Here is a 23,089-nt window from a genome sequence, read left to right on the forward strand (position 1 = left end):
TCATCTGTTGTTATCTGAAGATGACAAAAAAACAGAGTAGAGTGTATTTACACTGAGTGGGTAATTGTTCCACTGGCTGAAGGGGAAAAACAGTGATTTGTAAATGATTAAACAGCATTAATGAGGATATGATTAAATAACTGCTCATTTTCAAGTGTGTAGATTGTGTGGTATATAATTATTCATTGCAACGTGATGTTTTAAGTATCGCAACACAAATACTGTAAGTAATTGCTAGTACTGTAGGTCATTTTAATTCATGTGTAATTTATTACTTGTAGAAATCTTATATCATAAGTACAGTATATTTTCAGGACATGGGTCATATGATCAAGTGGATCAACCTCACTGAACTTCCAGGTATTTAACAGGAAAGGACACATTCTACAAATTTTTGATGGTGTTTATTTTTTAATGTAAGTTGGTAAATGAGAACAGTCTTTATCACATTTATATGGGTAGGGTTTTTTTTTTACTGTTTACTGTGTTTTATTGTTATTTTTATTATTTATAATGTTCAAACAAAACAATCATTTAAAAAAAGGAAATCACATATTTAATTCTTTTCATTTTTGACTACACTGACAGAGAATCAGAAATGCTGACATTTCATTAATATACAAGCCAAATTTTCAGTGAAGTTTTTACTCCTCATATTTTCTGGATTTCACAATCCTGTTGATCCACTGAAGGTATTTTGAGATGTCTGTATAGATGTTGGGTTTATTGGGGTAACTGCAGTTTTCTTTATAGTTGAAAGAAACAATGCCAACAGCCAACCCATCGCACACCAGAGGACCACCAGAATCTCCCTGTGAAGAGGAAGAATGTTAATTTACCAGCTTTTATTCCATTTATTTTTATATATTTGTGATGAAGGAGCCAGTTTACACGGAAAGGACAGAAAACATACCTGACAGAATCCTTTGTCTGTCTCATATCCTGCACAGATAACATTGGCAGGAAGACCAGGCCACTGGGGCTCACAGACCTTTCGTTGAATGACAGACACGTCCACCACCCTCAGCTCATCAACAGGTTTACCGTGAGTTTTAGTTGTTCCCCATCCAGCCACCTGACACACTTGGTTTTCTTTTAGGTTTATTTCAGCCTGTGGAAGCTTAATTTTTTCTACGCCATGGCCCAGTTTAACTTTCTCAGACAGCTGGAGACACAAAGTAAAAATAGAAATGTCTGTTTCAGTCCAAATCAATTTTATTTATACAGCGCCCAATCACAACAACAGTTCTCTCAATGTGCTTTAATTTGTGAGGTAAAGACGCTAAAATAATATATAAAAAAAATACAATTAGAATAATAAGACCACAAATATGTATCATGTTAAACTGTGAATATGTCCTTACTTTAATCAGCATGATGTCATTACCCAGTCCAACCTGTTGATAATTTTCATGGATGGTTTTGTTTTCAATCTTTATTTTTTGATGACTGCCTTTCTTGAGATTGTGGTTGCCGAGAACGACGTGTGTGAGGCTGATGAAGGAGTAATCAGTTAAAGGAAATCAATACATTTTCTAAATGTGTTTCAAAGACATGAGTCAGAGATTACAGCAGAAGATGTTTGATTACTCACGAGCCATCACAGTGTGCAGCCGACACTACAAAGTCCTCAGTCATGAGAAATCCTCCACAAACACGTTCACCCTTGTTGTTCTGCACAGAGGCCATGTACTGCATCGAGTTCTCTGGGGCTTTTGTACCATGTATGATTTCACTTCCATGTGCTGAAAAGGTCAAATGAAATCAACAAAAATGAAAAAAGTCTAGGGATATTCCAGGTTTGGTGGGCCATGTTGTCTCACATATTATGAGCACAGTTCACAGCAAACTATAGATGAACTGCACTGTGGCCGCTAAAGTGATTCTTTTCCAGATGTGCGCAGTGTGTTGGTGGATTGTGGAGCAGCACCAGCTGAGGAGAGTGTTACCATCTTCTTTTACAGAAGTTGAGGACCAGAGACAGACACACACAGGTGAGACGCTCAGCACTGAGAGTTTTCAGAGCAGCCAGCGTTAACTGGAGCAGTCTTAAACATGAGAGACTATATAGAAAACGTGTCACAGAGCCGAGTGTACAAACCACAAACTTGTTATAGTTTGATCACGGTTATCAGTACAAAAACACATGTAAGAGTGGGTTTGGGTTTCAGAAGGCTGCTGGTTTTCTGGTTTCGTTTTCTTCTTTGTCGGCATTTGCTCTTAGAAGAGAGCAACGCAGAAAATATAAAGTTTAATCACTTTGAGAACTTTTGTAAATGTCCTTTTGTGACTCGTAATGAAATCGTTACAGGACAAAAAGGAACCCTGACAGATAAAACTGGCTTTTATCTTCATGTTCAGCTAAAGAGCAAATGCTAATTTAGATGTGAGTGAAATGATTCAATTCAATTTTATTTATATAGCGCCAAATCACAACAAAAGTCACCTCAAGGTGCTTTATATTGTACAGCAGATACAGACTCCGGTTGGAGTGAGAGAAGGAAGACAGGATAAAATACATGCTGTGGAAGAGAGACAGAGATTAATAACAGATATGATTATTAATCTCTCTTTCTAGTCCCTGTCAGGACTCTTGCTGCAGCATTTTGGATTAGCTGAAGGCTTTTCAGCGAGTTTTTTGGACATCCTGATAATAATGAATTGCAGTAGTCCAGCCAATGATGTGGCTGAAGCTTTTGTAACAACAGCTAAACTCAAAAAACACGAAGCTTAACGTTTAAACCTACAGAAGCAGATGTACAAGTACAATAATGCTGTGTGTGTGTGTGTGTGTGTGTGTGTGTGTGTGTGTGTGTGTGTGTGTGTGTGTGAGAGAGAGAGTCTGTGTATGTTTGTAACATAAGATTTTTTTCTATATCACCAGACACTTATCTTAATTACTTTTGGAAAAGATACACATTTCTGGGACTATGAAGCTGTTTCACACACACACAGACACACACCCTTACTCTAACTGTAACCTAATTGTAACTCTGACACTAAAACCACATTTTGAGTCCCAAAAATGCCTTCAAACTCGTGGGGACCAGGATTTTGTCCCTATAAGGGCTGTTGGTCCACACAAGTATAGTAAACTTTCCAGTTTTCCCCACAAAGATATGTAAACAAGGTCACACACACACACACACACACACACACACACACACACACACACACACACACGCACACACACACGCACACACACACACACACACACATAATCATTAAAAAGAAGTGTCTGTTTATGTAGAGAAAAGCTTATGTTAAACACACACATATATAGATAGATGTGAAATACCAACATGCTCACTCTCACGGTCTGTTTAAATTCTCAGAAAACTGTATCTGAACCACAGACACCGCTGGTTCTAGATTCGCTGATTCTGGATTCAGATATTCAGACTGAGCTGACAGATAAACACAGTGAGTCTCCGACTGTGAAACACAAACGCTCTCTGAATGAGCCAGAACACAGTAAAGTGTCTCAAGCTGAGCTGGCAGAGCTACACAACATGACCCTAGCACATTTTAAAGGAGCATCAGGACTCATCATGACTCTGAGGTCTTAGTAAACTTTGTTAGTAATGTGTTTATTGAAAATGAAGTAATGGAGTAATCTCCAGAGGTGGGAAGTACTATACTTGTGTATTTATATTTATGACAACTTTAAACTCGTACTCTCTACTTTTAATACAAATATCTGGACTTTCTTATGTTTCTAAAGCAGTTTGAACGCAATTGAGGTGAGACATTATTTGGCGTCACTGCACGCCGCCGAACATCAAACATCGACCCATAGAAGACTCTCCTGCTGGTGTGTCATCGTCGGTGCTCATCACAAGTAGAGTGAAGAGCACCAAAGTCCTCTGTGTTCACATCACAGAGGACCTGTCCTGGACCAGCAACACCAAATCAGTGAAAAAAGCCCAGCAGAAACTGCACTTCCTGAGACGATTGAAGGTGTGCCTCCCAGAAGCCGTCCTTAACACAGAGGCACCACAGAGAGCGTCCTAACCAGCTGCATCACAGTCTGGTATGGAAACTCCCACACGTCCAACCGCAGAGCCCCTCCAGAGAACTGTGCGGACCGCTGAACACGTTATTGGCAGCTCCCTACCCAGTCTACAGGATATTTACACCTCATGCTGCGTTCTTAAAGCCACTAACATCATGGCTGACCTGCATCATCCCTCCCAGTCTGCAGTATCAGGAGCAGGTCGGCGAGATTGTGAAATCGTTTTTTCCCCCAAGCGGTCCGACTCCTGAACACAACACTGGACTCTCTTCTCTCTTCTCCACATACTTCTTAGACTACATAACACTCTCCCCTCACTCCCAATACTTACACTATTGTGTATTGCACTGTTCCACTCTGTCAGTGTACTATTGTATTTATTTATTCTCATTTGTTTCTATTTCTATTCAAGTACAACACAGTTGTACTTATTTGTAGTTTATCTTTTTTCTGTACAGTTGTGTATGTATGTATGTATATATATATGTATATATATATATATGTATATATATATATATATGTATATATATATATATATATATATATATATATATATATATATATATATATATATATATATATATATATATATATATATATATATATATATATATATATATATCACTTTAAAATGTCTGTGAAGGTTCTCAGTCATCCAGGTCATCGTAGTCAAAGGAGCTTGCAAAGAAAAGCGTCTGGACTTCTTTAAGTTGCTTGAAGACGTTTCACCTCTCATCCGAGAAGCTTCTTCAGTTCTAAGGTCAAATGGTGGAGAGTCCCAGATATAAACCTAGTGGGAGTGACCCCCCACAGAGGGACAAAAGGACCCCCTGATGATCCTCTAATCGCCTGAGCCAAGGTGTGAAACTGGGTGTGGGTCCCAATCAGCCAGGGTTTCGGGTGAGCTCATTGTGAAACCTGGCCCCACCTTATCATGCGAATTCCTGAGGTCAGATGGCCCAGGATGTGAGTGGGCGTTAAGGCGTCTGGGGAGGGAACTCAAAACTGGATTATAGATGGCAGACAGTTGGAATCGTAAACCACCGCCTCTGTTCAAAGATGGTTGCTTACAGTGGATATAGATGGCTTCTTTCACTCCTCTTTCAAACCATCTGTCCTCTCTGTCCAAAATGTGAACATTGGCATCCTCGAAAGAGTGTCCTTTATCCTTAAGATGCAGATGGACTGCTGAGTCTTGTCCTGTGGAGGTGGCTCTTCTGTGTTGTGCCATGCGCTTGTGAAGTGGCTGTTTGGTCTCTCCAATGTAGAGGTCTGGGCATTCCTCGCTGCACTGTACAGCATACACCACATTGTTAAGTCTGTGTTTTGGAGTTTTGTCTTTCGGGTGAACCAGTTTTTGTCTGAGCGTGTTGCTGGGTCTGAAATGCACCGGGATGTCATGCTTGGAGAAAACTCTCCTGAGTTTTTCTGATACACCGGCTACATTGTCATCCCCTATGTAGCACTTTAAAAGCAACACATGGGTGACCAAAGTGCTGTGCAGCAGAAATATACCATATAAGTACCATAAGTATAATAAATAGAATGAATAGATTACAGTAAAACAAGTGTCAGTTACCCACTGAGTTGAAAGCCAGTGTCTAACATTGAGTTTTTAACCTGAATTTATAGACCACCACTGAAGTAGATTGCCTAATGTGAAGAGGAAGCTCACCCCAAAGCTTCGGGGCCACAACAGTCACACTCAGTCTCCTCTAAGTTTCAGCCGCGATTTAGGGACTGAGAGAAACAGCTGCTTAGCTGACTGGAGTGAAAGAGGGGGGGCATAGGGCTTCAGCAGATTGGACAAGTAAACAGGTGCAAGAGTATTAAAGAGGGATTTAAAATAAATATAGAGAAAGACGGACAGGAGAGAAAGAGGAGAGCTTATATTTAACAGTGAGGTCTGATGAGTGATATGATCCAATCATCTTGCAGTTGCAGTTCTTACCAAGTTGTACGAAGCATGCCAGGACACAGATGAGTAGAAATTTTTGCAGACCGAGCATGATGCCAGCATGTGTTTGTAGGAGTGTTGAGGTGAACTTTTATTGAGCAGTTTGCTTCAGTGGAAAGTACGATTATCATATGTGGTAAATGTGGCTTTCAGCTGCATCCTTTACCCAGTGTAAGACTGAAACTGGTGTTATCATCATGTTCATCAGCTTATCGGTGTGAAACACACTCATCATGTTTAGTCGTCATTATTTTAAGCTCTTATAATAAGAAGTTCCCACCCGTTGATCCTCATAGAGCTGAAACACTGAAAAATTAGCTGCTGAAGATGGAAAGCATGAGAGCTACATGTCATCCTTTTATAAAATCTGAAGCTTCTGCTTCTGCTACTTTACCACACTGCTCTATACGCATATTTACCTACAGGTGTACCTACACAGGTAAATAAATATTGCTTATTTAGTGTCTGCAGTGTTAATCAGAAAGTTTTAAATATTCTTCATTTAAATCTTTAGTAGCTGTATCAGTCTGTGATGGCTGGTTGCCCACGGCTGGTTTTGAAGAAGCGGCGGAGGTTTGCTCTGTTTGCTTTTATATTTGGTGTGACCTTGGGCGTGACCTGATTTTCACCAAGTTAAATCAGCACAAGCTGCTATTGGTTTCACATAAAATTTTAACATTGTTAAACAACTATTATTAATTATTAATTACTCTTTGGTGTAGATCATACGGAGCCCCGCAAGGGACATGGGAGAAAAAAAATTACGATGAACTTTTGCGAGATCCCGAGTTTGTTGAATTCCAACAATGGCAACAAAACAAACTCGGGATCTCCCAAAAGTTTTGTGAGATCTCGCAAAACAAACTCGCAAAAGTCCGTCTTTATTTTTTTTCCCTCCCATGTCCCCTGCGGGGCTCCGTAATATTACAACTAAGTAGCTGCCGCCATTGTTGGAATTCAACTTTTGCGAGATCCCGAGTTTGTTTGTGAGATCTCGTTGCAAAAGTAACTCGAGATCTCACAAAACTTTTGCGACATCTCGCAAAACAAACTCGGGATCTCACAAAACTTTTGCGAGATCTTGCAAAAGTTGAATTCCAACAATGGCGGCAGCTACTTAGTTGTAATATTACTCTTTCTGGGTCACAAAATACACTTTTAAGATATTTTGAGGCGTGAATGTAGTTGTGTAAACGTCAGATATCTGCTCGGTTTACAAGACATCACATATTTGCAAAAGTGCTCCGACGTTTTGCGAGATCTCGCATAAGTTTTGCGAGATCCCGAGTTTGTTTTGCGAGATCTCGCAAAAGTTTTGCGAGATCCTGAATTTGTTTTCTCGCAAAAGTTCATCGTAATTTTTTTTTCTCCCATGTCCCGTGCGGGGCTCCGTAAGATCAAGGATAGTGAAAAACATTTGATGCCTGTGATAAACTGTAGCTGAATTTCACAGTTATGGGATGATGCATTCACACTGGATACAGACTAAAAACTGTGTTTATTTGGAAACACACATCGAGAAATTCGTGCTGGGAGACATGTTAATGATTGAAAACATTCCAGAAATTCACAGCTGCTCGATCACTTGAAGGTGAAGCAGGAAGGATGTGGAGGTGAGATGATGGAAGCACAGCTGTTTTTATTTCTGCAGCTGCGTTCATCGAGCCTGGTGATGGTTTAAAAGCTTTTAGTCACAGCAGGGCGAGCACAGCTCATGCTAACAATGTGACAGTGAGCCTGGATGCTTGAGCATTGGTGAGGAACCGGACTGAAGTCGTCGTCTGTCTGAGCTCTTTGGGCTTCATGATGTCGCCATCTGCTGGTGATGGACTCAGGCCTCTAAACAAACATCAACTTCTGGCTTTGAAATAACTTTATCTCTGGCTCATGTACGGGCAGCATGGGGTGGGGCAGTCTGGGGACCCCAAAAGTATGCATGACCAACTGCTATACATGATCCAACATAGCTTAGAAATGCAATATTTAAGTTTAAAGTCTACATTTTGTCCTGTTTTCTGTTTTTACTATTTTCACTTCTCATTGTATTGAGTATGATCTATCCATAATCTCATGAAAATATTATTGGCCATTAAAATATAAAGCCTCGTTATGAATCTTTTGTGACAAAGTCATATGTTTTGGAACTAAATGTGGCATCATCCCAAGTTGTTTGAAAAGCACGTTGGGTGTGGTAATTCCTGGAAAACCACCGCCTACAAATAAAGTAAGTAAAGTGGCTCCTTCAGTTCATGGACTGACGGACCTCATCACAGAGCAGCTTTTCTTAACCTGGAGCTCTAGTAAGTCCTTTCCTAGCTTTGGTCAGGAATGAGTATGATTGATGATTTGCTGGCAACAAAGAAAAGGACGTTTAGTTTTTCTTTTATGATTTCAGTCGCTGCTCTGCAAAGCTGCATTTGAATGTGATGATGTGCACACAAAACTTCTCCAACTCTTAAAACTCTGATGTATTTTTTTTAAAGCAGAAACGTCATTATTATGCTCAAGTGTGAAAGAAGCAGGATGATTGCTGATAAAGAAAAGAACGCATTTTTAATACAGAAACGTGTTGCACTTTTGCCTTTTGTCTCCAGTTTAGCGCCATTAAAATGAATGGAAATGCTTTTTTATTCTGTATTCTTCTGCTGAGCGTCACCTTATCCAGTGGTGAGTAAAACTGATTTCCCATTAAACTCAATTCTCTATTAATATTACAATCTAAGCTGAACACAAGTGTAGTGTTGTTTGTTTAGTATTAGAACACACCTAAAACACATGTGCATGTGCATGCATGTTCTTGATGAGGTTGTCGCTTGTTTCCAAGGTTTCATAACCGCAAGAAACCGTCAGTCGACAGTTTAAGGGTTACTTTATAAAGTTATCGTGTCACAACAAATAAATAAATAATTATTACCAGCACAGAGGATTATGAGCATTCTCAGGATGTTGTTATGAGTTAGTTTACTAACATGGCAGCCATTCACAACCCAACACCAACTGGCTATCACGGTATGAGGTGTGCAGATACAAAGAAAGGTTTCAGATGTTTGCACCTAACATAGCCGCGATAGTATAATGCAAGTGCTAATAATGATGCACTTTAGTTTTATTTAATGCTTTATATATGTGCAATAATGAATCAAAAATTTATAAGGAAAACATTTATGGTCACAGCTCACTTAATAACTTTTCCTGTCCTGGGAGGAAATTCCATCCAGACATTTACTGTAGGGTCTACCTTACAATATAAAGTACCTTGAGGCAACTGTTGTTGTGATTTGGCCCTGTATAAATACAACTGAATTGAATTAAAAGTGATGTTCATTTTTTAAAAACATGTTTGTTTGTTTAATAACTGCATGGTCTTAACCCTGGTCACTGTAAAGAACAGCTGATGTTGTAACGCTGTGTACAGTACTAACGCTGTCGAGACGTTTGCTCATATTGCTGTGAATTTCTGCAGCCTGTTACAGTCTCTAGAACAAACCACCGCTGATCTGATATCAGTATTTTTAAATAAAAGTGGGAAAATAGCTATATATCTGTTGTGCTGTGAAATCTACATGATCCTTCATCTTTCTCCATAAATCCCAAATAAATCGATTACACTGCATTGTTGTTCCTTTAGCCTATGAAGAAGGTTACATCAGGCTGGCTGGTGGCCAGGAATACTCCGAGGGCCGTGTGGAGATCTTTCACGATGGAGTTTGGGGGACGATTTGCGACGATGGCTGGGACATAAATGACGCTCATGTAGTGTGTCGACAGCTGCGTTTCCCTGGTGCAGCCGAGGCTCCTGGATCAGCTGCATTTGGCGCCGGTAACGAAACCACGACGCTCCTCTTACGCGCTGCATTTCAGTGGTTAATGGCTAGACTGTAATTGTGTGGCTGTTTTGGTTTTAGGGGTCGGTAACATCTGGATGGACGATTTAACCTGCGGTGGGTCGGAGATTAACCTACTCCAGTGTACGTTTCCTGGCTGGGGGGTCCATAACTGCGGTCACGGCGAAGATGCCGGAGTTAGATGTGAGAAAGGTGAGGATGTTAGCATAAGGACAGAAGTCTCCAACCTCCTCTGAGAAATAAAGGTCAGAAAGACATTTGTCTTAGAAACAGGTGTATTCACCGTGTCTGTGATCTCTATCAGGGGCGGAGCCTCAGAGCAGGGACCTCAACCACGAGTACACGTTGGACCACAATGCGAGCCTCTCTCAGCAGCTAGGCGAGCTGTTTGACAGCAGACAGGACTGTGACGTGGACATTGCAGTGGCAGTGGATAACAACATAGTGGAGACCATCTGTGCTCACAGGGTCATCCTTTCTCTCAATTCAAACCTCAAGTCTTTGCATCCAGACCTCAGCAGCTTGCTCATTAATGTGTCTTCTGATTGCAGCCAACATGCCGACATATTCGTCAGGTATAAAAAGTTCACACTTGCACATATTTCTATGTAAACCTGTGATCTGTCAATCAAATTTTTGAATTTCAGATACTTCTACACGAGGAAGATTACGGTCACATTAGCCTCCTCCCACTGCATCCTGAAAATGGCTTCTGACTGGGGCCTGACTGAATATCACAATGAGGCTGCGAATCTCTTCAGACTGTTTCTCCCCGAGGACCCCACCTTCCAAAGTCAGAACTCTCTTTATGAGTACGCAGTTCGCAGAAGTGACGACACGCTGCAGCAACTATGTCTTCGCTACCTGGCGTGGAACTGCGAGGCGCTGATCAACTCCCCGGCCTGGACAAGCCTTCCTTTTAATCTGGTCAAAGCACTCCTTTCTCGCTCAGACCTCGTGGTGCGTAACGAAACAGTCGTCCTGAGCGGACTGGAGAGATGGGCAGAAGCTCGAGGAAACGCAACCATGCGTGAGATACTTCTAAATCTCGTCCGCTTCCCGATGATACCAGCTGAGGACTTATACAGTCTTGACAGCTCAGAGTACCACGCTAGCAAGCTGGAGGGGTTTCAGTTTAATGCTCTTCCTGTAAAAATGCTCCTCAGCGACCTGACAGGAACCATCTACACACCCAGGATTTACACTGGCAGACCGTGGAGCTTCACCTTCAGCAGTCAGGAGATCCGAGCTTACCAGCACTCCGGGGTCTACATCCTTCGAGGCCAGCGAGTCAGCAGCTTGACGTCTGATTTCCAAACCCCGGTTCATAACAGCGCCTATTTCGCTTTTCACACCATGCGCTGGAAAGTCACGACCTACGTCAGAGAGGAAGACTGCACGAAGCAAAGTGTCACTTGTGCTTCTTTACCAGCGATCAGCTTGAAGATTGAACAAAAGAATTTACCCAGTGAGATGGAGGGCCGCATCCGTTACAGCAACAGGCTCATTCTCATGTGCGCAGGAAGGCACGTGTTCCACGTGAACGAATTTAATGCTGTTGACAGCGACAGCCCCATAGCTGTTCCCAGCATCTCAGAACAAGTCTACCCGTGCCACTCAAACCTGTTCTCCTACCAGGTGGTGGTACGTCCTCAGTACTCAACAGATTAGAACTGACTAGAGAACTTAAGAGAAGGAGGGTGTGCGTCAGCGCAAGAACTGCACGCACATAATGCTTTCGGCTCTCTCCTCCTTATGTGCAGCGGCTGCAAGTGGAAACCTCACAGTGACAATTAAGGTGGATCCTGGAGCAGGTAGAATTGACTTCATGCAAGTTTTCTAAACATGAGCCAGCTTGTCCTGTAGTTGCTGTGGAATGCATCGCTGTGGCTTGTTTGGGCACGTGGTGCTAGTGTAAACCTGGGCAGAGAGCAGTATCACCGCATTTCTATTTGATGATAAGTGAAAAAATAATAAAAAAAGGTCTGGTCTACTGTTATAATCACTCTGTCTGCAGAAGGTCATGCATTTCTTTTATTATGCAATGTATGTGTAATCAGATTACAGTGTATACACTTCTGTAATGTATTTGATTCACTGAAAATATTTACTGTCACTGCCATGACAACAGTCCAGCAGTCTTAGCACAATCTGTCTGTCCTTATACAAATACAGTAGAATGATAGAATAGAGACAGTTATTAATAATACCTGTTAAAATCCGCTGTGTGTAACAGAGCGTTTAAACATACTGCAGGCTGCCTCCTCCTATGGTGTCAGTTTGAAAATCCTTCATCACCCATGTCTCAAATTATCGCATTCACAAGACTTTTTTGAGGTCAAGGTCACTGAGATTTGAATTCATCCAAGATTTTGTGTAGATACACCTGCGGCCCACCTGCCCCACGGTGGGGTGATAATGATACCAAAGGCTGATGGATTGAAAATAAAGATTTAAGAAAAAAAAAACTCTTTTGCAATGAAGTTACAAGTAAAGTTATGTAAGTACAAATGTATGATTGCTAAATCATTTAGGAGACGTGTTTTATGTCATCAAATTATTTCAGCTAATTTTAACACGGTACAGAGGCCGGGAGCATTCACATCAACTCTGCTGCTGTTAGTTTCTGTTGGTTTTTAAGTGTTTTAGAGAGTTTTCTCCACTAAGGTACGAAATAAATTCTTCTTGCACTTCTTTAAATGGGAACGGTGTCAAAATCATAAACACTTTTATTTTATGGAGCTGGTTTTTAGATCCTGCCGAGCTTAATTCAACAAAAACAGGCAGAAACCTTTCTGATAAACAACGCTTCTCATTTCCTCACTTTAATGTTTTGAATACTGTGACTAAAGTAAAGGGTCTAAATCAGCGGTCTCAAACTCAAATGAGCTGTGGGCCACGGGTGGCACTGTCGTCTATTGGAGGGACACTTTAGTGTTCAAGTAGTACAAAAAACCCAGCCAAACAAACAACAAAACACTTTTAAAAAATCAGATATTGTATAACAATTCAAAACTGCAAACATGGGCTTATTTTTTTTCTCACTCTTAACTAACTGAAGCCTTTCATTGAACTACCAAAAAAAAAAACACATTGGTTCTCTCGTTCTAGTCAGACATGCGGCAGCACTTCTGCTATACTTTTGTTTGTATTTAACAAAATAAAAATGCAGATATAAGTGTACACATTAGTTTTTGTTCTCTCACCTAACTAACACAGCCAAATCCCTCCGCATGTCTGTACTCTCTGCTCATAGTTCCTTCATATGAATTTTTGCCTTTTTAAAGAACTTATTTTAACATTGCACTCAACAACAAACAAATCCTCCCTAACAAAAAAAGTCCCTTCAAGGGCCAAATTGTGTTACATTTCTCACGTCAATGTACGGGCCGCAAATAGGGGTGACGTGGCCGCAAGTTTAAAACCCCTGGTCTAAATGCTTGAGATCAGAGCCCCTCTCCACTGAACACCAGAGAACGGCCAGCTGCGCTCGGAGCTGCCAGCAGGGGGCGGCATACGGTTGGCCCGGTGAGGAGGACAGGCTGCTGGAGGTTTGCTGCCCTCCGCCGGCAGCTTCCCGGTAAATGTGCTCGGTGTCGGAGATAAAGGAGGAACCGCTCGGTCGCTTCCGGTGACTGAGAGCTCCGCGGTTTCTGCACGATCCCGCCGACGCACAACTCACCGAACGGCACCCGCTGCACGTGCACGCGCACGCGGCAGCGCTTCGTGGTGTTGGCGGAGAAAAGCGTCACGGTTCGTGTTTCTGTGAGCTGGTCTGACAGGGTTCCTGCTCCACGGTGACACAAAGCGCGGATAACGGCACGGCACGCTGTGGAACATAAGAGAGAGAGAGCGGGGGGAAAGCAGAGGGCGGTGGGGGGGACGGTAAAGCAGCACAACGAGGAAACCAGCCGCGCAGCCGCGGACGCCTTCAGCTCGTTCTCAACAACCACCGGACACGGACCGGGAACGAGCTGCGCACACCGGGCCGCGCACAGGCTCGCTCCCTGAGACATGGGTGAGGATAACGGAGCTCTTGGTGAGGGTGAGGGGGTGAGCGGCAGACCCGTTGTCAAGTAGCAGGAAACAAAGGCCCGCCGATCTCGTGAATCCACGAAGGGCCAGTTTCGGTTTCCTCTTCGTCACGTGTGCACGCGCTTATTATCATTGAGCTCCTGCGGTTATGGAGGATGCAGGCTGCCATGACGCTGTCAGTAATGCGCGTTTGTTTGTTCTGCCTCTGAAACACAGTCAGTCTACACATACACACACGTAAACGCAGCAATGTGCCATTCACAGCCTGCTGCATGAGAACACGGTTCATGCATTGTACCAAGCCAACATCCCAGTTTTGCTTTGTGCTTCCCTAGGGTCAGAGCCTCCCAGCTCTCCACAGGTGGTGGAGGATGGAGGAGAGGAGGATGAGGAGGAGCTGAGCGGAGGGGAGGAGGCAGACTTGCGGTCCAGCTCAGGCCGGGGCTCCCTGCTCACCCGCAGGGGCATCACCCTCAGAGTGCTCCTCAAGGATGGCCTGGTGGAGCCCGGGGACGGCGTGCTAGCCATACACTATTTGGTAATAACACGTAGCAGTTATGTGAACATGATTCTGACTCACCACAGTATGCGTGACTTGACAGGAGGTCATAAACTCTTGCTTTCTCTCCTCCTGCAGGGTAAGAACTTTGTGGGAGACCTGCTGACTGATGGGAAAATCCGATGGGTGGAGACGGGCCAGATCTTCAACTCCCCCAGCGCCTGGGCGACTCACTGCAAACGCCTGGTGAACCCGGCCAAAAAGTCTGGCTGCGGCTGGGCGTCGGTGCGGTACCGGGGACAGAAGCTGGTCCAGTACAAAACCACCTGGCTGCACAAGTACCAGCCCAGTGCCGACATGGTGAGAGGAGCATGACTGAAGGGGAGCATTCCTAATATTTGGTGCTTCCATTACAAAATGTATTTTGTGTAAAAATGGGTTAGTACAGATTTCTAAGCCTATTTTATTATCCTTGCTTTTAGACTTCAAACTGAGTTTTTAATGTTCAAAGTCTAATAATTAAGTCACGACCTTGAGTTTCCTCTCACCTGTGTTACTCATGAACACGTCCCCTTGCTGCTCCTCTGGTCACGTGACTTACAGGAAGTAATATCTGTGAGAGTATCACTGTTTCACAAAGCTCTTTTTCCATGTTTCACTGATGAGGTAAAGCACAACACATCCACCTTGTGACACTTGTTTACAGTATAAACAACTCTTATTTTTAGTGACTGTGATGAATACAAGAAAAAATTATTGTAAACACAGATGTCAAAGTAAAACTCAGAACAGGCATAAGAAATGAACAGTATTATTTAAAGCGTGAAGGTTTAGACATTTCTGAAATGATTACTTAGTAGACGTTATAAACATTTAAACCTTTACAGGATTATAATTTCTTAACCGTGTGAAGAGGTTAGTTTTTCTTTTCTTATCTAATACATAAAATTTCAGCTCTGGCAGTGAAACCACGTAAAAACTGCATGTCATCGTGGTGTAACACAGAGCCAGCATCCATTGTGACATAAGCATCGTTATGTCCTGTCCAGCCTGTCGCCTGCAAATGAAATAAGACACTGAAACGATTTCAGAATGTAAAAATAAAAAAATGGTGGTTAGCATTGTTGCCCCATAGCGAAAAAGTCCTCGTTCAATTCCACCAGGTCAGGGTGTTCCTGTGTGGAGTTTGCATGTTCTCCCCATGTTTCCGGGTACTCCGACTTCCCCCCACAGTCCAAAGACATAAAGTTAGTGGGGATGTTGTGAGTCTATTGTACTGTTGGATATTTAAAAAGAGAAAGAAATATATACATATATATATATATATATATAAACCAGAGTGTCCAGCTTCATGCCGACCACAGAGCCAGCCTTCCTGATTAGTTTTTCCAGGCTGGGCATGTCCTCCTTTGCTGTGCTGCTCCCCCAGCACACCACAGCATAGAACAGCACTCTGGCAACCACCGACTGGTAAAACATCCTCAGGAGCTTCCTGCAGATGTTAAAAGACCTCAGTCTCCTGAGGAAGTACAGTCTGCCTTGGCCTTTTTTTATACAGGTGCTGCATGACCAGTCCAGTTTGTTGTTCAACCAAAGCCCGAGGTACTTGTACGTGTTGACCACCTCCTCTCCCTCTATCTGAACTGGCAGTGGACCTGGTCTGGACCTCCCAAAGTCCACAACCAGTTCCTTGGTCTTTGAGGTGTTGAGTTTCATGTGGTTTGTGTGACTCCATGTGACAAAGTTCCTCACCAGACTTCTGTACTCCTCTTCCTGATCATCCCAGATACACCCCATGATGGCCCTGTCGTCAGCAAACCTCTGAATATGGCATAATTCAGAGTTATAGCAGAAGTCAGAGGTGTACAGGGTGAAGAGAAGAGGGGACAGCACAGTTCCCTGTGGTTCTCCTGCGCTGCTGACCACAGTGTCAGACGTGATGTCCTTCAGTGACATACTGTTGTCTGTCAGTGAGGTAGTTGGAGATTCAAGTGACCAGGCAGGGGTCTCCACCTGCATCCTGTCCAGTTTCTCCTGGAGCAGACAGTGCCAGATTTTATTCAAGGCACTTGACAAGTCAAGAAAGGATCCTGACCGTGCCTTTTCCCTTGTCCAGGTTTGAGTGGGCTCTGTGTAGGAGGTACAGGATGGTGTCCTTCACTCCGACATCCACCTTGTATGTGAACTGTAGTGGATCCTGGGCATGTTGTACCTGTGGTTGAGGAAGAGCCGCTCTAGAGTCTTTATAAGATGTGACGTCAGTGCCACCGGTTGGAAGTTATTCAGCTCGTTGGGCCGGTTCTTTTTGGGGATGATGCAGGACGTCTTCCAGAGGGCGGGCACTCTCCTCAGTAGCAGACTGAGGTTGAAGACTCTTTGTAGCGGCTCCTCAAGTTCAGCAGCACACGCCTTTAGCATCCTAGGACACACCTTGTGTGGGCCTGCTGCCTTCCTGGGGCGAAGCTTCCTCAGTTGTCTCCTGACCTGGTCCACTGTGACACTGGGAGTGGATTGGAAGTTTGAATGATTGTCTGTGTGTGTGTGTTAGCCCTGTGACAGACTGGCAACCTGTCCAGGGTGAACCCCGCCTCTCACCCTAAAGACAGCTGTGATAGGCTCCAGCCCACCCGTGACGCTGACAAGGATAAGCGGCAGAGGATGGATGGATGGAAAATCCTTTTAATCATACTTTGAAATACATTGTGTCCTTTTTTCAGACACTTATTTATTAACAGCCTCTGAACCAAGTCTGCAGGGTGACATCGGGGACATTTTGTCTCTTAGAAAATGTAAATGTGAAAGCGAGCCCACATTCAAAACATTTATTAACTTCCTGTAACAGGAGGAACACTTGACCCGTGTCACATCGTGAGCTGGACCAGTATATATTTTTCTCACAGTTTAAAATCCCCGGTTTGCAGAAATGTGGAGTGATGGTATAAGTACTCGGAAAGACCCTTTTAAACAGATGTGGTGTTAAAAATAAGGAGTGGTTCCAAGGTTTTGTCAAAGGGCGATCGAGCCTTTAAAAGTATTAAAACTGGCCAGGCCGTGAAAATAGAATAAAGGTTGTGGTTTGACACGACAATTAGCTAGTGCTGACTCACATGCTGATGGGAAAAAAGGAAATGTAAAGAAGAAGAAAAATGTGATGGTGAAATCGATTTGGAGTCTCTGCAAACAGGAAACGATGAAACATTCATTACAGTAAGGTAAATCCAGTGTAACCAGAACTTTATTTTGACATTTGTTTTACTTCCTGTGATGTCAGAGCTTGGTGAGTGAGGAAGATGATGACGAGGATGAAGAGGAAGGAAAGGCAGCTGTGCAGGCAGACGACAAGAACAAAAACACCAAACCTGGACTACATGGTATCAATTCCTCCTCTCCTCCTCCTCCTCCTCTCCTTCCCCGCTCCCCTCCTCTCATCCTCATCTGTTCGATGTTACAGATGTGATGGTTTCACGGAGGACTGACAGAGAGAGAATTCCCGTCAGATATTGCACTTTGGGCACCCGAGATGCTGCCAGGTACCACTTTACCTGACTTCTTTCACAGCTCTGTGCATGAAGCGAATCAGAGTACGATGAAAGGTGTGCTTGTGTCCTCAGAGATCCACACACACTAGTGGAGCTGTCAGCCTTCTCAGCCATCAACAGGTTCCAGCCTTTCAATGTAGCCGTGTCCAGTAATGTGCTGCTGCTAATGGTAAGCATTAACACGCTTTCAAGCAGACCAGCTCCACACTGATCACAGGTAAAGAGACTAACTTGCCCACTTCTCCCGCTGTAGGACTTCCATTGTCACCTGACCACCAGTGAGGTGGTGGGATACCTCGGGGGACGATGGGATACCAACACGCAGCGTGAGTGCAACTTTATCCAACAAAAGAGAGCATAGTGATCAAATCCGCAGAACGCCGGGCTAAAGCTGTCCTCCTCTCGCTCTGTATTTCAGTGCTGACGGTCTTGAGGGCTTTCCCGTGTCGGACAAGGCTGGCAGACAGAGACTCGGCTTCCGCTGTTGAGGAGGAGGTAACGCACGCAGAAACACAGAGGTGGAAAAACCCACTTCAAACACTTGCAAGCTGCAGTTTGCAGCCTGGCAGCACGCATTTCCACACCAACCAAAAAATTGCGCTTGAATCTTCGCCTGCGAGCTGAAGGTTGTTGCTGTTGATGTGTCTGCCTTTAAAATGATGTACAACAACACAAGTGTTTAGTAGTTTCCTGCATCTGAGATGCGAGTCTTCGAATCTGAAGTTGAGCAGAAGCTACAGGAATCCAAAGACTCTGCATCAAGTTGTTTTTGGCTTTGACGTCTAGCTGAGACTATCTTAGCTTTTATTTTGCAAATACACATTTTATTATTATATTATTTACTTGAGTTTTAGTGTATTTTTGGATTGTATTGAGTCTTTATTTTAAACATGTTTAAATAGTATAAGAACAATGAAAGAGGAAAAAAGAGACAAACAAAGGAAAACAAAGCAATAACAATAATAAATAACTTACATGTTCAAAAAGGAGCAGGAAGAAGCATGAGCTTATTTAATCCCACCCCCTTTCCACTGTTTATTAACTCATAGTCTAAACTTCTTCTTCCTGTTTATGCCCTGTCCATCAGAAATTCTTCATTATAATTTGCTTCACGTATTTATTTTTTATAACCCCAGTAACACGTCAAATTTGCAAATCTACGTATATGAACATACTGTGCACCCACACACACATATGTACATATATATATATATTTAAACATCCCTATTGTGAAAATAGTGGGTGATACACCCGATCAGAGCCTTACCTTCTCCCTGTACTTTACAAACACCAGTAGCAACCATAGTAGAGAATGTGGAGTGATTTGTGGTCCAGAATGTGTTTTACTTTACTCAAAATTGAAATACTTCTTGAAATGTTGTTATATATATGATTTTATATGAGACTTCAAGCTATTCTATTATCACACAAGGAAACTTATGTTCAAGAACTCTTTCAATTGCCACACCATCTATATGAATCTGCACTTCCCAAATAAGACGATTTTAATTTTACTTGGATTTAGTGATAGTTTGTTCCTGTCATATTGAGCAGCTCCTTTAGATTCCCCCAGAACAAAAAATATTTGTGCCGTCTGCAAATTATACTAATTTTATATCAGAGACCTTGCAAATATAATTTATGTAAATAATAACTCATTTTGGACCTCGTACAGAGCCTTGTGGAACACCACACACAATGTCCGAGCATGATGAGGAATATTCACTGGGAAATACTGGGAAATAAAATGTAGCTTGATCCAAAAAAAAAAAAATCTGCAAATTCGTCCTGTGAAATCACACAGTTGCTTACAAAATACAGCCAAAAAAGTCAGAGCAGTATTTTTTCTGTGATTTCTTTGATTTGATCTGATAAAAATGAAAATTAAACGAGCCGTCCATCATTGTTTCTTTGTCGTGCTTGCCGTCTCAGATTTGTCAGAACCTGTTCATGCGTGGGCTGTCGTTGGTGGGCTGGTACCACAGTCACCCGCGAGGTCCGGCCCTGCCGTCGCTGCAGGACATCGACTCACAGATGGACCATCAGCTGAGGCTGCAGGGCTCAAACAACGGCTTCCAGCCCTGCCTGGGCATCATCTGTGGTACGTCCTTCATAACGGTGCTGCAGAAACGATCGGGTTCACTGAGTATTAATCGGTGCACTGCACTTCAGACGGGATGATGTATTTAAACTATTTTAAGAAAGATGTTAGCAGATTGCAGGATTATACGCACATTTCAGAGTTCTACAGCATAACAGCTTTATAGAGTTCAGGTTTCAGCAGATGTTGCAAGATAACAGGTGTCAATATCAGCCTTTCAAGCAGTGTTGCATTCAAGGGTAATGTGGGAATTTGTCGAGAAAATAAATGAAAAACGAGCCGTAAACAGCCGGAGCTCACCTGACATCTATTTATACCACACCTCACAGTGAAGCCTGTTGATGGTCAAATCTACATGTTGATATAGGTTTGTGTTTGCAAACAGAAAAATATAAGAACTCTCTGACACTGGCTCTGTGTCATCGCATTGGTGGCTGAGCTTTCATCTCTTTTCTCTTTCAGGTCCGTATTATCACGGAAATCAAGGCGTGGCATCAACAATAACTCCATTTTGGGTCGTACCGCCACCTGAGGTGAGTGCTGCAAGTGTTTGAACTGGTCCCCTTCACCTAAACGTACAGCCTGGAGCCAGAACTGGCCCATCAAAGGGTCTCATAATGAGTTGTTCAGTTTCGAAGCCTCCCTGCTCACAGAGACTCAGTCTTTCTTTGTAATGTGGAAATTTCAGATGCGCTGTCGTTGACCTTCTCATGAGGCTGCTTCTCATCAGTTTGTATTAAAGTGTGACCGTTTTCGGAATAGACTCAAGCTTCTTAAGAGGGAATGGAAAAGTTTTTAAGAGGTCAGCAGGTTAGGTTGCAGTGTCAGATGAAATGGGTTTGAGTTTTTCTGACACATGTGGTCTCTTTCTGCAGCAAAGACCTAATGACTACGGCATCCCAGTTGCTGTCGAGGTCACCTACGTACAGGACAACTTCCTCACCAGTGATGTTCTTAATGAGATGGTATGATACTGCATGATGCATCGTATGAAAAGACTGGAAAAAGCTTCTGTGATGCTGTAACTAAACAAAAACAAAAAAAAACCTCTGCATAGATGCTGCTGGTCGACTACTACAGGGCAGCTCCTGACCTCGTCCAGTTCAACCAGTACTGGTGTCCTGATACGACCATGATGGACAAAATTAAGGTGAGTTAAAGTCTCACTGTTTACCTGATCAGATTGCAGGCAGGCTGACTGAGCTCGTCCTCCTTCTCAGGGCTCTCTCAGTTGCCACGCTCCCAAAGACCAGGCCTACTCTCAGATCCTGGAGCACGTCTACAGTCAGCTGGGGAGCATGAACTGAGCGGATCACCGTTGTTCACTTCAAACACCTTTTTTTTTTTTGCAGAGCTTGCAGGATTGGTGTGAAATACAATGTAAACCCTGCTTTACAAACATATAGATGCCTCGATTGCTCGTACGTTAGAGTGATATTTACCTGTTATACAGCATTATCAGACAAATACATTACAGTGGCTGTGATATTAGCTGCCCCAGAAGGTTGTTTTCATTAGAGGAGACCCAAAAAGCAGCATGTTAGAAAACACAAGACCATGCTCTTCTGCCTCAGGACGCTACTCAGAACCACGTTGCAGAAGACAAATCGGCCTTTCTACCTTCTACACATGGACCTACAGTATGTGCCTGTCTGTGCCAGTAACCTGTGGCAATGAGCAAATATTGACAGATATATACAATGTGAAAATTTGTGTTATAATTGCCTTTTATTGACAAAAGCCAATGGATCGGCGTTTGGGGAAAAGTGAAAAGCAGTGCAGAATCTACGACAGCGACCTGAAGTGTGCTCTGCAGCCGGATTTGTGAGTGCATCAAGTCCGCTGTGCCACACAAGTTAATTTTTCAGTTCCACTAGTGAAGTGAACAGGTGTGTGTCTGTGTTTGTGCCAGCGTGTTGTGAACGTGCCCGTCTACTGTCTTCCTGTCAGGTTGTGTGAAACTTGAGTCCTGTTTGTTAGGAACACACATTTGCTTCCTCTCTACCTGTACTGTATTTATTACTGCCTGTGGATTGTAGAGGTACATCTTTGAGGACAGAGCAATGCCTTAAGCCTGCTGATTGATGATCCACAAAGCATTAAAATATACACACTGGAACTATTTAAACACAAGTGTGGGTTATTTTTTCCCCTTCAGTCTAAAACACACTGCTCCAAAGAAATGAAGGGACCGGAGAACAGCAGGGCCAACACCAACAACGGATTGTGACCTGCTTTTGTTAGTGTCCTTGTTGTCGGTAACAGGAGATGGTACGTGCAGCCTATTCAGGCTGCACAGGTAGTCCAGCTCCTCTGTGCTGTCCCAACAATAGACCGGGCAGGTCTGTCACGACAGAGTGACGCTCGCCGCAGCATCTCCAGGTTCTTTCACGCTTGTCACATGGGCTCAGCGTGAACCCTTTATACCCCTCTATAGTCCTGTCCAGCTGTCCTCAGTCATCTAGCTCATCGTAGTCTAAGGAGCTCGGAAAGAAAAGCGGGTGTGGGTCACAATTAGCCAAGGAAAGATGATAGGGTGGGGCTAGGTCTCACAATGGGCTCACCCAAAACTTTGGCTGATTGTGACCCACACCTGTTTTCACACCTTGGGTCATGTGATTAGGTAGAAGATCAATAGACACTCCCATAGGGCTTAAAATCTGAGACTCTCCACCAGTTGCTTTTAGAACTGAAGAAGCTTCTCGGATGAAACGTTTTCAAGGAAACTTAAAGAAGTTCAGTCGCTTTTCTTTCCGAGCTCCTTAGACTGCCCATCTCCTGATATCTCCAACCATGAATGCTTCATCCTGGTAGAGCTGGATGGTTGCGCAGGTACTATAGGCTCCTACCAGAGGAGACGAGGTCACTAAGGAAAAGTGAAACTACGGAAAAATGAGTCAGGAGGGATAAACAAGGGTCTGTGGCCACACCTGCACCGGAGTAGGTTCAGTGCTTTATGCTTGCTTCACTCTGATGATTCAAAGTTCTCATAATTCTTTTTGAGCAGTGTGAACACACACACACACACACTCGAGTGATGCACCCTTTTGTGTGCGTTTTCCATATAAAATCCAACATTAAAGCCATAATTTGACACC

The 23,089-nt window shown here is 43.2% G+C and overlaps 3 protein-coding genes across 4 annotated transcripts; 2 read left to right on the forward strand and 1 right to left on the reverse strand.

Annotated features, from left to right (window-relative positions):
- Positions 1-391: 391 nt before the first annotated feature.
- On the reverse strand, positions 392-13,833 carry LOC113016276 (granzyme B(G,H)-like). Its single transcript, XM_080297824.1, has 5 exons — positions 13,500-13,833; positions 1,595-1,745; positions 1,365-1,494; positions 914-1,165; positions 392-812 (listed from the first exon to the last, which is right to left on the reverse strand). The coding sequence occupies exons 1-5, from the start codon at positions 13,831-13,833 to the stop codon at positions 645-647; spliced, it is 1,035 nt and encodes a 344-aa protein (XP_080153950.1). The 3' UTR covers positions 392-644.
- On the forward strand, positions 8,219-11,822 carry LOC113016912 (galectin-3-binding protein B-like). Of its 2 annotated transcripts, XM_026160099.2 has the most exons (6): positions 8,219-8,272; positions 8,567-8,639; positions 9,601-9,792; positions 9,878-10,009; positions 10,122-10,392; positions 10,465-11,822. In XM_026160099.2, the coding sequence occupies exons 2-6, from the start codon at positions 8,582-8,584 to the stop codon at positions 11,486-11,488; spliced, it is 1,677 nt and encodes a 558-aa protein (XP_026015884.1). In that variant the 5' UTR covers positions 8,219-8,272; positions 8,567-8,581; the 3' UTR covers positions 11,489-11,822. The 2 variants fall into 2 exon arrangements, with proteins under 2 accessions (XP_026015884.1, XP_026015885.1); XM_026160100.2 differs by lacking the exon at positions 8,219-8,272 and having other exon boundaries at positions 8,562-8,639.
- mpnd (MPN domain containing) lies at positions 13,695-22,119 on the forward strand. Its single transcript, XM_026159700.2, has 13 exons — positions 13,695-13,835; positions 14,188-14,390; positions 14,490-14,711; positions 17,623-17,722; positions 17,803-17,881; positions 17,963-18,059; positions 18,144-18,216; positions 18,309-18,385; positions 19,823-19,991; positions 20,454-20,524; positions 20,867-20,956; positions 21,049-21,141; positions 21,212-22,119. Exons 1-13 carry the CDS (start codon positions 13,832-13,834, stop codon positions 21,296-21,298), a joined length of 1,365 nt encoding a protein of 454 aa, XP_026015485.1. The 5' UTR covers positions 13,695-13,831; the 3' UTR covers positions 21,299-22,119.
- The last annotated feature ends 970 nt before the right edge of the window (positions 22,120-23,089 follow it).

This window comes from Astatotilapia calliptera, chromosome 23 (genome assembly GCF_964374335.1).
Source record: "Astatotilapia calliptera chromosome 23, fAstCal68.1, whole genome shotgun sequence".
Taxonomy (NCBI): Eukaryota; Metazoa; Chordata; class Actinopteri; order Cichliformes; family Cichlidae; genus Astatotilapia; species Astatotilapia calliptera.

Excerpts from the sequence above, each read along its gene's own strand:
- LOC113016276 (XM_080297824.1), bottom strand. The coding sequence starts at position 13,833 with ATGTCTCAGGGAGCGAGCCTGTGCGCGGCCCGGTGTGCGCAGCTCGTT. Across the intron at positions 1,746-13,499 it reads CGTGCAGCGGGTGCCGTTCG|CACATGGAAGTGAAATCATA; the intron begins GTGAGTTGTGCG and ends TGACCTTTTCAG. Across the intron at positions 1,495-1,594 it reads GCTGCACACTGTGATGGCTC|CCTCACACACGTCGTTCTCG; the intron begins GTGAGTAATCAA and ends CTCCTTCATCAG.
- LOC113016912 (XM_026160099.2), top strand. The coding sequence starts at position 8,582 with ATGAATGGAAATGCTTTTTTATTCTGTATTCTTCTGCTGAGCGTCACC. Across the intron at positions 9,793-9,877 it reads ATCAGCTGCATTTGGCGCCG|GGGTCGGTAACATCTGGATG; the intron begins GTAACGAAACCA and ends TTTTGGTTTTAG. Across the intron at positions 10,393-10,464 it reads CATGCCGACATATTCGTCAG|ATACTTCTACACGAGGAAGA; the intron begins GTATAAAAAGTT and ends TTTGAATTTCAG.
- mpnd (XM_026159700.2), top strand. Across the intron at positions 14,712-17,622 it reads ACCAGCCCAGTGCCGACATG|AGCTTGGTGAGTGAGGAAGA; the intron begins GTGAGAGGAGCA and ends CTGTGATGTCAG. Across the intron at positions 17,882-17,962 it reads GGCACCCGAGATGCTGCCAG|AGATCCACACACACTAGTGG; the intron begins GTACCACTTTAC and ends TTGTGTCCTCAG.